Source organism: Anolis carolinensis, chromosome 1, assembly GCF_035594765.1.
Source record: "Anolis carolinensis isolate JA03-04 chromosome 1, rAnoCar3.1.pri, whole genome shotgun sequence".
In the NCBI taxonomy this organism is placed as follows: Eukaryota; Metazoa; Chordata; class Lepidosauria; order Squamata; family Dactyloidae; genus Anolis; species Anolis carolinensis.
The window spans coordinates 187,775,195-187,791,322 of NC_085841.1; the positions used below are offsets into that span (position 1 = coordinate 187,775,195).

At 44.3% G+C, this 16,128-nt stretch overlaps 2 protein-coding genes across 4 annotated transcripts in view; one reads left to right on the forward strand and one right to left on the reverse strand.

Annotated features, from left to right (window-relative positions):
- Positions 1 to 16,128, forward strand: part of nrp2 (neuropilin 2) — a 351,320-nt gene that overhangs the window by 102,441 nt on the left and 232,751 nt on the right. The gene's annotated exons all lie outside the window — the stretch shown is intronic.
- Positions 1,037 to 6,672, reverse strand: LOC134293765 (uncharacterized). Its single transcript, XM_062962371.1, has 2 exons — positions 4,624 to 6,672; positions 1,037 to 1,408 (listed from the first exon to the last, which is right to left on the reverse strand). Exons 1-2 carry the CDS (start codon positions 6,250 to 6,252, stop codon positions 1,301 to 1,303), a joined length of 1,737 nt encoding a protein of 578 aa, XP_062818441.1. The 5' UTR covers positions 6,253 to 6,672; the 3' UTR covers positions 1,037 to 1,300.

Below are 16,128 nucleotides of genomic sequence, written 5' to 3' on the forward strand. Positions count from 1 at the left end.
CTGAGCAATGTGTGCTCATAAAGGCTTTGAAATATTTTGCTAAAAGCTAGTATTTTTAGAAATGATTTCAGTAAATCTAGCAGAACATATTGCAATGGAGAAAGGCAGGCCTGCAGCAAATATTTTACATATACTAGCTGCTTTGTTGGGCTCCGTTGCTTCTGAAACCTGGGGTTGGAAGTTTTATTGGAAATGAGCACTTTAAACCAGGAAGTGAACAGCTGTTGGAAGCTTCATTAAATCATCCTAGTGTACTTTTAATTAAGGATGGTAATCCTGCTTATTAGGTTAGTGAAATTTTCCTTTGATGAGTTCTCTGGGCTGAGGTCTGACTTCTACCATGGCAAGCAGAGATCAGAGGGAATGTGGGCCTTGGCCATAATATGGAACTCCTGTTGTGTCCTTTGTTTAGTTTTCTCACTGTTTCTATATATGACTCCGAGTAGATTACTAAACCAATTACGTATGTGGAATTGCTATCCATTTAAGTGGGAGAGCTGAGCATATGCTTAGATCGCATGCACTAAAACCAGGAAATTTTAAAAAAGGGGGGGTTGGGTCATGTTTTGGTTTCCTTAATATGTTCATAAATAGAAGTTGATGTCTCTCAAGAAGGATGTCATATTCTCTGAAACTGTTTCCAGAGTTTTGACAAGAAGTGTCACTTAGAAGAGGCTGGTATACAAGAGGCTTCCTTAACACCAAACTGGGCTGTTGATCTCGCTGCCTACTCTACCTGATGATATGCACATTAGCCATATCTGCATTATATTTACACATGTTCTAAGATACAGGAGCGAACACGCAAACAAATGAAGCAAATGACATTTAGAACAGCTCTCCCCGTGGTAGATCTTTATGGTTAGAAGAAAGCCAAAGGAGTAAGCAAATTCACAGAGGACTCCTAATTTTCTTGATTTCTCTTTTACATTCTGTATGTGTGTGAGAGAGTATATTCCTTCATGTCCTCTGTTGACTTATGGCAACCTGTCAGGCTTACTTCAAAGGACCAGTCTGAACGCAGATCAAAGACAGCTGCTCTCAAACACAATCTTTATTGAAGAATACATGACTTTGGAAAAGTCGAGAATGACCTAATGTTTACATACATCTAATTTTATCACTTCTGATGCAACGTAATATCACACGCAAATATCATCATCAAACCCCACCTTCTGGATCACATTTCCACCAAGGTTTCTATCCCCCCCACACTACAGCCATTATAATTGTTTATACTTTCACCCCTGAGTTCCCAGGCTCATTTTATCTTCTCCCGCCAGGTGCTCGCATGTTTATGTTATGAAGTCAGATTCAGGGCTTGGAAATTCAGCCCTGGGATCTGGCTGCATGACATGGCGCCCCCGTTTTCTTCGTCCTCCTCTTCGGTTCTTCTTTCACCATAGTCCTGAAACAAATCAAACAATAACTCTATGGGTCCATTTTGTCTAAAGTCCCCATATATTTTTTCAGCAAGCTGCGATGGAAGACTGGGTGTATTTTCCCTAAACTTTTTGGCAATGCCAATTGGAAAGTCACTTCATTGATAACACCCTGTATTCTGAATGGTCCAATATATTTGGGGCCCAGTTTTCTTGAAGGTAACCCCAATTTGATGTTTTGGGTACTTAACCACACTAGATCTCCTTTGTCTAATTTATCGCCTTCCACCCTCTTTCTGTCTGCAAACGTTTTATACTTTTTGTGTGCTTCTTTTAACGATGCAGTCACTTGATTCCAACATTCCATCATTTGCGTTTTCCATTTCCCTGCCTCTGTTCCTTCATTTTCTGTCCACCTCGGCAATTGGGGTAAAGGTTGTATTTCATACCCGTAAACTACTTCAAAGGGGGTTTTATTTGTTGCTGAATGTATAGTTGAATTAAAGGCTAGTTCCGCAAATGCCAACCACCTAGACCAGTCATTTTGTCTCATGTTAGAGTATATTCGAAGGAACTGCCCAAGCGTTTGCTGAGTACGTTCTACCGCCCCGTTTGTCATGGGGTGAAAAGCAGAACTTAAACTCCTTTCTGCTCCTAGCATTTCCAAGAATTTTTCCCAAAATTTTGCTGTGAATTGTACTCCTCTGTCACTGACTACTCTACTTGGACATCCATGTAATTTGTAAATATGGTTTATGTACAATTCAGCTAGTTTCTCAGCCGATGGTAGCTTCGTCAGTGCTATAAAGTGGGCCTGTTTAGAAAACAGGTCTAATACTGTCCAAATATAACGATGTCCTTTGCTGACTGGCAGTTCTCCCACAAAGTCCATAGCTACACATTCCCAAGGCCTGGTAGGTTCCGCTACTGTCTGTAACAATCCCATAGGCTTCCCTCCTCCCGATTTATTTCTGGCACAATCATCACATTGGACAACATGATTCTTTATGTCCTTCCTCATTCCTGGCCACCAACAATGTTTTGCTATTGCCTTTGTTGTTTTGGTAATTCCTGTATGACCAGCGCTCTGGTTGTTGTGAAAACGATGCAGAATCTTAATCCTTAATATCGCTGGGATATACAGTTTCTTGTTTACAAACCAAAATCCCCCCTTCTGGTCCCCCTTTTCTGCGTTGGACGCGATCCATTGATCTCCTTTATAAGACTGTTTTAGTTCATTCCCCCAGTTATCTTCCCCGCCGAGTTCGACAAAAGCCGTGTCCTCCTTTTGGGTTTGTGCTCTTGTCCTGACAGCTAAGCCCCATTGTTTGTCAGAGAATATTGTCCCCTCCTTTGCTGTGGTTAGGCCTTCGTGTTGAGGCATGCGTGAAAGAGCATCTGCCAAGACATTCTGTTTCCCTTGAAAAAACTTTAATTGGAAATCGAATCTGCTGAAGTATTGCGCCCATCTGATTTGTTTGGGGGACAACTTTCTAGGAGACTTTAAATACTGGAGATTCTTATGGTCAGACCAAATTTCGAATGGGATTCCGCTTCCTTCGAGGAAGTGTCGCCAGCATTCTAAGGCTTTTAATATGGCTAATGCCTCTTTTTCCCATATTGGCCAACTTTTTTCAGTTTCGCTGAACTTCCGTGACAAATATCCACAGGGTTTTAAGTTCCCATTTTGATCCTTTTGCAATAGCACTGCCCCGTATGCACAGTCTGAGGCATCGCAATGGATTATGAAAGGGCTCCTGATATCAGGGTGTTTTAGGATGGGTCCTTCAGTGAAGCATTCTTTTAAGGTCTCGAATGCCTTTTGGCATTCTGGCGTCCAACTCAGTTTGGCGCCGGGAGCTTTCACTTTTGCTGTCTCCCCTTTCCCTTTTGTTTTTAAAAGTTCTGTAAGGGGTGCGGTTATTTGTGCAAAGCCTTTTATGAAGGGTCTGTAAAAATTTGCAAATCCCAGAAATGATTGTAATTGCCTCCTTGTTTGAGGCACTCCCCATTCTTTCACATCTGCTACTTTAGCTGGATCCATAGCTAACCCTTCCGGAGACATCCGATATCCCAGAAAGTCAATTTGAGTTTTATTAAATTTACATTTGGACAGTTTTGCGTACAGCTTTGCTTCTCTTAGTCTCTGCAAAACTTCCCGGACCAATTTTACGTGCTTTTCCTTATCTTCAGAAATGATCAAGATATCATCAAGGAATATGAACACCCCTCTGTACAATAACGGGTGTAGTATTTCATTTATAAGCTGCATAAAGCATCCGCTTCCATTTTTTAACCCGAAAGGCAAAATTTCGTATTCAAAATGGCCGAATGCGCAGGAAAATGCGGTTTTCCAAGTATCCTCCGGTTTGATCCTTAATTTATGATACGCTTCAATTAAATCCAGTTTAGTAAATATGCTCCCTTTCTTCAATACGGTAATTAAATCCTTGACTAAGGGCATAGGGTATTTATTGTCCTTGGTAATTGCGTTTAAATTTCGATAATCAATGCACAATCTTAGGGAATTGTCTTTCTTTCTCCTAAATAACACTGGAGCCCCGAGAGGAGAATTAGATGGCTTAATGAAGCCTCGAGCCAGGTTTTTATCAATGTATTTTCTCAATTCCTCCTTCTCCTGCACAGACATGGGATACACTTTTGGTTTTGGTAAGTCTGCTCCTGGGGTTATTTCAATCCCTACTTCTATATTTCTTTTGGGAGGCAATTTACTGGCCTCTTTCTGATTGAAAACATCCGCAAAGTCTCTGTATTCAGGTGGCAATAGCTGTGGGTCTATTTCCCCTGCTTCGTCTTCCTCGTCCTCCTCTTCTGCAATTTTGCTTATCTCCCATTGCATCTGCTGTTCTTTAAATGCTAAGCTTTTTCCTCTCCAATCTACTTCAGGATTTGCTTGTTCGAGCCATGGTATCCCCAATATTACATGGTATGTGGCAATAGGGGCTATCACAAAGGATATTCTTCCTTCCCATTTGCCTATTTTGCATGGAACTCCCCGTAATTCCTTTGTAGATACTTCCCCAGCAGCGACTGATCCATCTAGCTGCGAAAATGCAATTGGGGAGTCAAGTGCCATCTGCTGGCATTTCAGCGCTCCTGCTAATTCTGGGGTTATAATGTTCCTAGAACACCCGCAGTCTACAAACGCCTTGCAGGTGGCCCGATTTTCTAGCCCCGAGAGGCAAATTGGTACTACTATCATGCGTTTGTCCCGACTCACCAATCTTTCCGAAGATTCTGGGGCCTGCACCTCCTCCTCCGCACGCCTCCCGGTTGCTGGCTTGGGCTTTGGGGCTTTTGGCGGCTCCCCCTTCCGGGCCCAGCATTCCGCTGCTCGGTGGCCCGTCTTCCCACATACAAAGCATCCCGGTTTAGGTTTGTTGTCGTCTCCTCTGGAGGGAATCCCCGGCCTCCCTCCGGGTCTTTCTTGCTTCCTCGTTTCTCCTCGACCTCTCGCCACCGGTCTTTGCTGGCCGCTGCTGCTCCTGAAGCGCTTTACTTGGGCCAGGGTGGATTCGACGCGCCCCGCTAGTTGAATCCATCCCTGGAGCGTCTCGGGGTCGTCTCTGTGCGCGGCCCAGCTGAAAATCTCGGGGCGTAGTCCCTCTTTAAATAGTTCCACTTTGGTTACTTCAGACCACTCCGGTACCCTTTCCGCGAGGTGGAGGAATTCCTCTGCGTACTCGGGCACCGTTTTGTCCCTTTGTTTTATTCCTTTCAGCTGGTCTCGAGCCCTCAATTGCTCTAGCCGGTCTCTGAACCGGTTCTCCAGTGCGGCGAGGAAGCGGGGCACCGACCTCAGGCATGGGTCGCGTCTGGCATGCAATTGCACATACCAGCTGGCCGCTCCTCGCTTTAGTGTGTTGCCGATGGCTCGAACCCTGCTTGCTTCGGAGGGAAATGTGTGTGCGTTGTCTTCCATGTATCCTCTAATGCTAATTAGAAAAAAGTTCAGTTCATCTGATTCCCCTCCGTATTCCAGCTTGAGATCTTCCCTTCTAGGCATCCATTCCGCAGCCCTTTGATGTTGTCTGGGCGGTATGGGGAAGGGTTGCATCAGGTTTCCTCGGGCGGCTCCTTGGAACACGCCGCGCCCCACTCCGGTGGTCATTCTGCGCGGCTCCTGGAAGTCTGCCGCCGCTGTCGGCTCTTCCGCCCATCCGCATACTGGCCTAGCTGTAGCCCCCTCATCTCGCCTTTCCTCGTCGTACGGCACATCCTCCTCCTCTTCCTGGACCCCCCGCTCCTCTCCGCCTTTGTCTGCGAATCCACTGGACCCGATCCCTGGCCCCAGTGGCCTTTCCACCCCGACGCCCATTCTGGGGGTTGGGAGCTCTGTTGGAGACGGCGGCCTCAGGGTCCCCAGGGCTCGCTGACGCTCCACTTCTCGCGCCATTCTGTCCCGGAACTGCAGCTCCTGCCAGTATTCCTCATCTCCCTCGTCCCTTGCCGCCACGGGGCTCTGCGTTGACGCCCGCTGGCCCCTCTGGCTCCAATCTCCTTCTTTGCTTGGTTCTCTCTCGGCGCCATATCGGCTGGCCTCCTTCTGGAGATTCTCTTCCAATAATGGCACCAATCTCTCCACGGTTTCCGATAGCCTGGATAAATTAGTTTCCAGGATGGATAACCGCAGGGCCACGGTCTCCGGCATACTTCCTCCAGATCCCCAACTGGTTTCTGCAGCCGCAGAGACGCCTCTTCCGAGCCTGGGAATTCTCTGGGTCACGCCGTTCGGCTTGGGGTACCCCGTAGAGGAAGCTATGGCTTGCAGCGTCTCTTCTCTCTTCGGCCGGGCCCCTTGCAAAGGCCTCTCTGCCTCATTTGGGCTTTGATCTTCTTCCTCGCTCATTATCACTTCACTGCGAATTCCGCAGGAGGGTGAGAAATGGGATTCTCGACTTTAATGTCAGGCTTACTTCAAAGGACCAGTCTGAACGCAGATCAAAGACAGCTGCTCTCAAACACAATCTTTATTGAAGAATACATGACTTTGGAAAAGTCGAGAATGACCTAATGTTTACATACATCTAATTTTATCACTTCTGATGCAACGTAATATCACACGCAAATATCATCATCAAACCCCACCTTCTGGATCACATTTCCACCAAGGTTTCTATCCCCCCCACACTACAGCCATTATAATTGTTTATACTTTCACCCCTGAGTTCCCAGGCTCATTTTATCTTCTCCCGCCAGGTGCTCGCATGTTTATGTTATGAAGTCAGATTCAGGGCTTGGAAATTCAGCCCTGGGATCTGGCTGCATGACAGCAACCCCATGGATTTGATAGGGTTTCTTGGGCAAGGAATACTTAAAGTTGTTTTTGTCAGTTCCTTCCTTTGAAATATAGCCTACAGCACTCTGATATCTGTTGGTGGTCTCCCATCCAAATACTAACCAAGACTGCCCCTGCTTAACCTCCAAGATCAGTAGGGATCTGCTGGTGCCTTAGGGCATTTTGGCCCTTTTGACTTTCTAGACATGCATTATTTTGTCAATGCAGCCTGAACCCTGCCACATGCATAATGGAGGACCTTCTTACAGTGACACCAGAGGCACTCCCAAGTGGCCAGTTTCTGGTCAAAGGAAATATAGCATAATGTCAAGTTTTTAACTTTGTGTGTTTTAAAATACACAACTTATAATTATTTATTGTATTTATATCAATTCACTTCTTACACAATAAATAAATAATTTTGTATTGAAATGGTTTCCTGAGATCCTGTTTGAACACAGCAACTATTAAGAGCCAGCCTGCTGGTAGGATGTTTTCTTGGGCCTGAGCTAACTTTTTATTAAATCAGCTGTGCAAGTGTCACTGCATTTATGCTGAACCCGGACTAACTCTCTTGTAGACTACATACTTCTCACTTCAGATTCATGTGAAGGTGGCTGAATTTATGAGTGACAGAAACTCACAGAAAAATCTCATTTTCTTTGTGATGCTTCTGTTCATGTGACAACTAAGCACTACATTTGAATCCTTAGGATTCTCCTAATGTGTGTGTGGAGTATGTGTTTGAGGTGGAAAGGTATACCTGCTTTCTTTTTAAACAAGGGCAAATGTCACAGCTTTCCTGAAATCCATGCCAGACTTCCTAAAGAAATACTTCTACTAATAAAAAGTATACCCTCTCTCTCAAAATTCTTATGCCAAAGACACCCCGATTCTGTGACTGTTATAAATTAGGAAGATGTTATGCATAATCAGTTATATGTCTGGTAGCATTGCAGGGTTGATAGCAGAATTGCAACACAGAGAGCCACTTGGTAATTTCTCTAGATTTTTGAGATGTTGCTACTATTGCCCACTCATTGTCTGTCTTTGTAGCCTTGAGGGCTAGAATGTGATGTTCTTCAAAAGGTGAACAATGAGAAAAGAGAAAGATGAGATTCCCTGAATGTTTCATAATAAAAACAATTTGAGTTTAGAGCAAACATGTTCTTTCCTCTTTGCTTCATTCTCTGCTTTCTCCCTCCTGTGTGCATTGGCTGGATAGGCTGGTGCACAGTTCCAGATTTAATCACTGATTTCTCTGGGTAACTCTAACTTCTCCCTCCTGTGGCCATTTAAAATGACTTATCAGAGTTCACTAGTAACATAACTTTGTCCAGGCAATGAAATTGTTCTGTTGGACCGTTAAAAAAATCTCTCTGTATGTTGTCCTCTTTAGCTAACTGATCTTCTCTATTTCTATCTGGCTGTCAGTTTTTCCCTGCTTAGATTATCAAGACTCCTTGTCACAACTTCATAAGGAACTGTTTCTAAAATTGGTCTCTCCTTTGTTCCCTCCTGCCCAAGCAGAGATACATCATATATATTGCAAATTAGGGTTTCTCTGGATTGGCCAGTATTTCTTTCTTCTGCTATGGCTCCTGCTGTTTTGCCTATATGATAGTGAGTACTTATCCTTGAAGAAGAGTAGATGATAATATTAATTGCACATTCCATATCAAAGTGAGCTGTGAAGAGCAAATACCTTCAATCTCAAGGTTTCATCCAGAAGCTAAGCTATCTTCCTGTGTTGTTTCCAAACTATTGCCTCTGCACAGGCAAACAAATAAAACCAAGGAGGAATTTGGTTTGGTTTCTTAACAGGATTCCAGCACTGTTCAAATTCCAGGACGCGGTGGCCTTGTGCTGCCAATAACCTTAGAGGAGAAAGCATCCTTCATAGGCTTTAGGAAGCTGTCAGGTTCAGATAAGGCTGGGATCCTATCCGGTGGGACCCTCAGTAGTATTAATAAGGAAAAATTATTTTTTAAGCACTGGGATGGCTGCCAAATCATGTGACCTTTTTGGCAGACCAGCTGTGCTAAAGTAACACACTGCAGATATCAAAGAAGGGCAGGGATGGGGAGAATCCCATCACAAGGCACAGAAGAGGATGTATGTGTGATGATGGAGGATGGGTGCAGTTTTGTGCTAAGGGGAAAAACAAACTGACAAACGGGAAATCCGCTAAAGCCTTTCCACATTCAGCTATGTGTCATTGGAGATACAGACCCTGTGTAGCCCTTGGGGCCCCAGATTACAGTCATCTAATCCAGAAAGTGTGGGCAGATGACAGGGAAGGCATGCCCAAGGGAAAGAGGGAGGCATTGACAACTCCGGCTTTACTCCCACCATACAATGGCAGCCTTTTGACACTTCCAATTAAAACACAGACAAGCAAAAAAAAGAATTAGGTTCTTGGGGACAAGAAGTCCTTACCTTTCTCCCATTCCCCCCCCCCCCCAACCTCCAAATGCCTGAATTCCTTGTAGCTGTGAATGATCACTGTATTGTAAATCACCTGCTCCTGTCATGGTTTAACACGAGCTCTTAAGAGAGGCATAGTTTCTAGTTGCTGTGTTGTAAAAGAAAGGGCTAAGCTCCTTTGAAGTCAAAGTCAAATCAAAACCTCAAAGGACTGGCCCTGATGTCCTTGTGTCTCTCAATGTGTAATTACAGACCAAAAAACCCTCACTGATGGAGGTAAGAGTTTTTGCCTTAATAAAGCCTTCTGGAACCTGCTGACATTCACCCTGTGTTCTTTCCAAGGCAAGCTTGAAGTTGGCATGTTTTTTTTTCCCCCTCTGTCACAATTTTGCACCATAGATGGTATTTTTTTCTTTGAATAATGAACTCTTGGGATCATGTTGCTAAGAACTCCCCCTTATTACTTATTAATTCTTCAGTATTGCTTTAAAAACAACGCTCCAAATCCTCAGATCAGCAGCTCAGGTAGTCTTAGGCATTGAATGTGTGGGAATCTTGACCCTTCTTCCACATTTTATTCAGCTAAAGGGAATCCCTTTTAGCTGGCTCTCTGTTAGAGTTGTGCAATCCAGGTAAACCTTGATTCATTTCGTGTCCTGGCCTTTGGTGGGAAAGGGGGTCCCGATCCGATCCTAAGTTTGGGAGGTCAAATACATGTTTTTACTCTGGGATGCCGAAAGATCAATTTCCTATCGACTCATTATGGGCAGCGGGGGGCTTCCCAAGCTCCCCTTCCCATCAGTTTAGGCGTTTAAGCTGTTTCTACTCTAGAGGAACTGTTTCTACTCTAGAGGCAGGTGCCTGCACTTTCTCTCCCGGGCCTGCACACCACACACACTTTCCAAGACATTTAAAGGAAGTAAGTTCTTAAAGCTGTGTCTTACTCTAGAGGAGAGGCACTGCAGGCAGGCGCCCGTGTTTTAAGGAGGCTTCTTGTTCTTAAAGCTGTTTGTCTACTCTAGAGGCAGTGTGCTGCAGACAGATTCTTACCTTCTACTCTAGAGGAGAGGTGCTGCAGGCAGATGCCCATGCTTTCTCTCCTGGGTCTGCACGCCAGGAGGCATTTTCTAAGGCATTTTAAGGAGGCTTCCCACTTCCAGGTAAGGAAGAGCAATGATCTCCTGGAGCTCCTATCCTCCCTGGGCTTCCTTTAAACAATCCTCTTTTTTCCTGGCACGCTTTAATCTCCTTTCTGCTTTGGGTTTAACACTTCCTTACAGCTGTTTCTACTTTCTACTCTAGAGGAGAGAGGTAACTGGTAGTAGTTTTCAGGGAATTAGGGTTTTTTTGTTTGCTATGGGATTAATAAAAAAGATTAAACTGTAATGCCAAAAAGCAGGGGAGGATAGAATCATAGAGTTAGAAGAGACCTTACGGGCCATCCAGTCCAACCCCCTGCCAAGAAGCAGGAAAATCACATTCAAAAGCACCCCTGACAGATGGCCATCCAGCCTTCACTTAAAAGCCTTCAAAGAAGGAGCCTCCGCCACACTCCAAGGCAGAGAATTCCACTGCTGATCAGCTCTCACAGTGAGGAAGTTCTTCCTAATGTTCAGGTGGAATCTCCTTTCCTGCAGTTTAAAGCCATTGTTCTGCGTACTGGTCTCCAGGGCAGCAGAAAACAAGCTTGCTCCCTCCTCTTTATGACTTCCCCTCACATCTTTATACATGGCTGCCATGACTCCTCTCAGCCTTCTTTTCTGCAGGCTAAACATGCCCAGCTCTTTAAGCCACTCCTCATAGGGCTTGTTCTCCAGAACCATCATTTTAGTCACCCTTCTCTGGACACATTCCAGCTTGTCAACATTTCCCTTCAATTGCGATGCCCAGATCTGGACACAGTGTGATTCCAGGTGTGGTCTGACCAAGGCGGAATAGAGGGGTAGCATGACTTCCCTGGATCTATACACTATACTCCTATTTATGCAGGTCAAAATCCCATTGGCTTTTTTTGCTGCCGCATCACATTGTAGGCTCATGTTTAACTTGTTGTCCATGAGGACTGCAAGATCCTTTTCACACGTACTGCTGTTGAGCCAGGTATCCCCCATTCTGTATCTTTGCATTTTACTTTTTCTGCTTAAGTGGAGTATCTTGCATTTGTCCCTGTTGAACTTCATTTTGTTAGTTTCAACCCATCTCTCTGTTAAGATCATTTTGAATTCTGCTCCTGTCTTCTGGAGTATTGGCTATCCCTCCCAATCTGATTCATCTCAGGGTTTTAATATAAAAAGCAGAACCAACAAGCTTAAAGCCTGCTTTTGTTGTGGGTGGGTTTTTGTATTGGGCGGGCCCTTCCCGTTTCGTACTCCCAGAGGTACCAGATGTGCCAGATGTGCTGCAGGTACCAGAAGAAACGGGATCCATGCACAACTCTACTCTCTGTTATGTCAGGGTGCATCTGCACTGTAGTGTTAATGCACTTTGACACCACTTTAACTGCCATGGCTCAATGCTATGGAATCCTGGGAGCTGTAGTTTTACAAAGTCTTTAGGCTTTCCTGCCAAAAAATGCTGGAGTCTCACCAAACTCCAGTTTCTAAGATTACTGACAATGTATTAATTCCACAGTGTAGATGAACTCCTAAATATGGGCAGACTTTAAACTTGTTGGTTCTGCTTTTTATATTAAAATCCAGAGATGAATCAGATTCTGATAAACTTTACACTTATAAGTAAACAACTGTGAACTTAAAATGTGTTTTCACTGCCAGAACAGAATGGTCATAGTTTGTCCTTGTAAAAACTATCTCACTTAATTTCAGCAATTAAAAATTAGGGCAAGGGGAGCGGAGAGGCATTTTGATGCTGTTCATTTTGAATCCTTAAGTGTCAGAAATCCTTCCAAGTACTGCAAATCAGCCAGAGATCTACCAGACGATCCTGTTTGCCCATCCCTGCCTTGCATCCTCTGGACATTTGTTTTTGCCCAGGAAAAGGAGAGAAAGAAGCTCTTTGTGGTTGCCAAGCAACTGAGATGATAGACATGCCAGTTCTCCAGCTTTGAGCAACAGACAAGCTACCAATTTTTGTGTCAAACTCCCCTCTTTTCTCCCTTTACCTTTTAAATCTTCCCTTCCTTGGCATATTTGCCATTGTCCTTACACATACCCCACCTCCGCTGACTGGCTGAGCCTGGATTATGATGTTTTTCACCTGTAGTAACGGAGCCGGGTCGAAGAAGCCAGGCTTGCTCTAGAAAAGGAGTAGCTGCCTCTAGTTACTTCTTGGAGCCTGGGCCAAAAGCTGCCTCTATTATTATTATTTTATTTTATTTTAGAAATGTGAATATATTACAGGAAGGTCGTCCTGCTGCCTTCCTGCAGAATGATTATAAACCTCACCCTTTTCCTGTCTGTCCTTTATTATTTACATTTCAACAACTGTGCTTTTCTGAAACTGGAATTACTTTTGTATTTCTTGGCTCTTGACAATAATAGTATTTGCTGGGCCTCTGTGACCCAGCTGAAGTGAGTAAGTCTTTTAAGACAGCATGACTGCTACTGCTGTTGGTGTTGTTTCCAACTTATCGTAACCTATAACAGGGCTTCTGGGGCTGAGACAGTTTGACTTGCCCAGGGTTACCAGTGGGTTTTCATGACTGAGCGCATGGATTTGAATGCTAATTTCCAAAATCATCATCTAACACCTAAACCACTTACACCTCACTGGCTCTTGTTACTCTCAGGTTAATGCTTCTCATGGTTAAGGACATCAAAATCTGTCCCCTACTGATTTTTCTTGTAGCATTCCTCGTTTCTTTAAAACCTGCATTACTAGCCAAAATATAGTAGTTGCTTTTGGCATTTTGGTGCAATGATGAGAAGGTAAGGACTGCACGTAACTTTTAAGGATGCAAGAGCTATGCTATGCCAAGTTTTTCTGAAAGACTCAGGTATGCATTATATGCACGATCATGAAATCTTGAGATGGAGTGGGTTTTTTTTTTAAGAAAGCAACTTTAAAGCAGATAATTTAGGTATTAGTAGCACTTCAAAAGCAGTGCAAGGTTGTGTGCCAGTGTGAGAGTGACAAAGAGATAATTTCATGATCTAAATCCTCCCTGAAGCTACCCTAAGCCCTGTCAAGAGAGGGGCTAAAGGTAGAGAGCTGCATCTGTGTTTCTCCTCCACTCTTTGGTTAATAGAGGTGCTTTGAGCAGTGATGGTATTAAATTGAGAAGCAGGGAGGGGTGGGTGGGTGCTCAATGACTTGTGTTGGGGAAAGAAAGATTTACTTCCTGTTGATGGGAGCCTCTTTTTCTGATCACTTTCCTAGATTGCTTAATTCCTTCTTCTTGGGAAACTGAAATAGTACCATCTGATCTAACTGGCTAGAAGGAGCCGCAGTGGCACAATAGGTTAAACCCTTGTGCCAGCTGAAATGCTGACCTGAAGGTTGGCGGTTTGAATCTGCGAGACGGGGTGAGCTCCTGTCTGTCAGCTCTAGCTTCCCATGTGGGGACATGAAAGAAGCCCCCTGCAGGATGTTAACACATTTGGGCGTCCCTTGGGCAACATTTTTGAAGACGGCCGAATCTGTCACACCAGAAGCGACTTGCCTCAATTAGCTTCTGGCATGATAAAAAAAAACTGGCTAGAGCTCTCCAAAGGAAGAAGGTAGATGAGATGGGGCAGCAGTATGTTTTTCCCCCTTCAGACATTGGCCTTGTTTCCATATGAATTTGTCTCCTGTTTTAACACGGAAAGGAAGTTTGGAGGATCACACCTCTTTCCCTGTAGTCCTAGAAATGAACTTGACATGGGAGAGGAAATGCTGAAAGCAGGAAGGGATGGGATAGGATGGGGGGAAGGATTCAGGATCCTCCCTTTCCTGTCAGTCGCAAAGGTTTTGAAGTTGTCATTGTTGCTTGACAGGGAGGTGATCGATACAAGCAATATCTTTATTTGTGGTGCTGCAGTGATGGAGAAAAGCAGCTCACCTTATAGGCGAATGTTTACTGTGTTGCTCTTTAAGGAACAGGAGAGGTGGAAATGGGAATGGGGAAACACCAAACTGTCAAGGCCAGATGTTGCCAGTGACACTGAAAGTTTCTGGCTCTTCAGTGATGGGGAAATTTAGTCCAACATATGCTTTAAACTAGTGCTTCTGATGACTGAAGTCCAAAACATCAGGAGAGCCAGATATTCTCAATTTCTGTTGCCACTCACAATGTTAGGAACTTCCCAAGCAAGGGCTCACACTATCCTTGAAGTCATACTCCGAGGCTGGCAATCATGCAGCTTTCCAGCTATTGTAGGACTACAACTCCTATCATCATGAACCATTGCCACTGCTGGAAGTTTCAGTTCAACAACTGTTAAAGGTTGCACATTTCCCACTCTTGCTACTGCCCTACACCCACATGGTTGGATGTAAACCTGTATCTGAGTAAACTTCTACCCAGCTACACTTCTAAGGCATCTTAGCATTCAGACTGCAGATAAGGGTTTCCCTCTCCTCTCGGTAATGAGAAAAATGGTTTGGATGTGTTGTCTGAGGAGGTACAGAGGTGCTCTCTCCCTCCTTTTTCTTTCCTTCTTTCCTTCCTGAGAGAGACGGAGTTTGCTCAGTAGGAAGCAATGTGTTTAAAGCACTCCGCAGAATGTGTAATAAACTCTACCATGGCTCCAAGGCTCTAAGCGAAAAACTGAATAGGAGAAAGTCATCATAAAGGCAAAATAGCTCTCACACAGCAAGGCTCTTAATAATCCCTTCTCCTCCTGTGTCTCCATAGAAAAGTTCGCATCTATCCCAGCAGAATGGGGGATGGGGAGGGGGTCCGTGGCTGCAGGGAACTTCGCCACGATGGCCAATATGCCTGCTGGACAGCCTCCTGCAATGCCCAGCACTCAAGGAAAAGCAGACAAGCAACTCAATGGCTTTAGCTGAGCCACTGATGATGGCAATTTGCATTCTCAAAGAATGGGGGGTGGAGGGGGGTAACTGTTTTAATGGAAAACCTGTCTGCTTCTGAAAAAGAATAGTTCAGGATTTGGAAACAAGGAGGCCTCAGTTTGGATTGAGGTTCAGCCATGGAACTTATTAGGTTGTTCCGAATTTAAAAGGTGGCCCAATTCGAACCACCAGTATTTTATAAGTGACAGATAAAGTGGAGGATCATTCACTTCCCCCTGTTCAGGCACAACCTCATGACTCAAACAATAATTTCCTTCCTCTACTGCATTTTTTGTTGATGTTCTGTTGCTGTTGTTTATTCGTTCAGTCGCGTGACCTTATGGACCAGCCCACACCAGAGCTGTGGCCACCCCCAGCTCCTTCAAGATCAAGCCCGTCACTTCAAGGATCCATCCATCTTGCTCTTTGTCAGCCCCTCTTCCTTTTTCCTTCCTTTTTCCCTAGCATCATTGTCTTCTCCAAGCTTTCCTATCTTCTCATTACCCTGTTTCCCCGAAAATAAGACAGTGTCTTATATTAATTTTTGCTCCCAAATATGTGCTAGGTCTTATTTTCAGGGGATGTCTTATTTTTCCATGAAGAAGAATTCACATTTATTGTTGAACTAAAAAAACGAATATTTATTATATACTGTACAGTAATTGTCATTACAAACCAGCATAACCATCCAAACTGTGAATCCTAACAAGAATTTCTTGTTACTATCATTATTTCCATGTACAACAATCTATGGTCCATACATTTACCGATCCTGCATGCTCTGGTGTTCTGTTCAGTGGGCATGCTTCCAAACAAAAACTTTGCTAGGTCTTACTTTCAGGGGAGGTCTTATATTTAGCAATTCAGCAAAATCTCTACTAGGTCTTATTTTCTGAGGATGTCTTATTTTCAGAGAAACATGGTAGGTGGCCAAAGTACTTCAACTTTGCCTCTAATCTCCTTCCCTCCAGTGAGCAGCCGGGCATTATTTCCTGGAGTATGGACTGGTTGGATCTTCTTGTGGTCCAAGGCACTCTCAGCATTTTCCTCCAACACCACAGT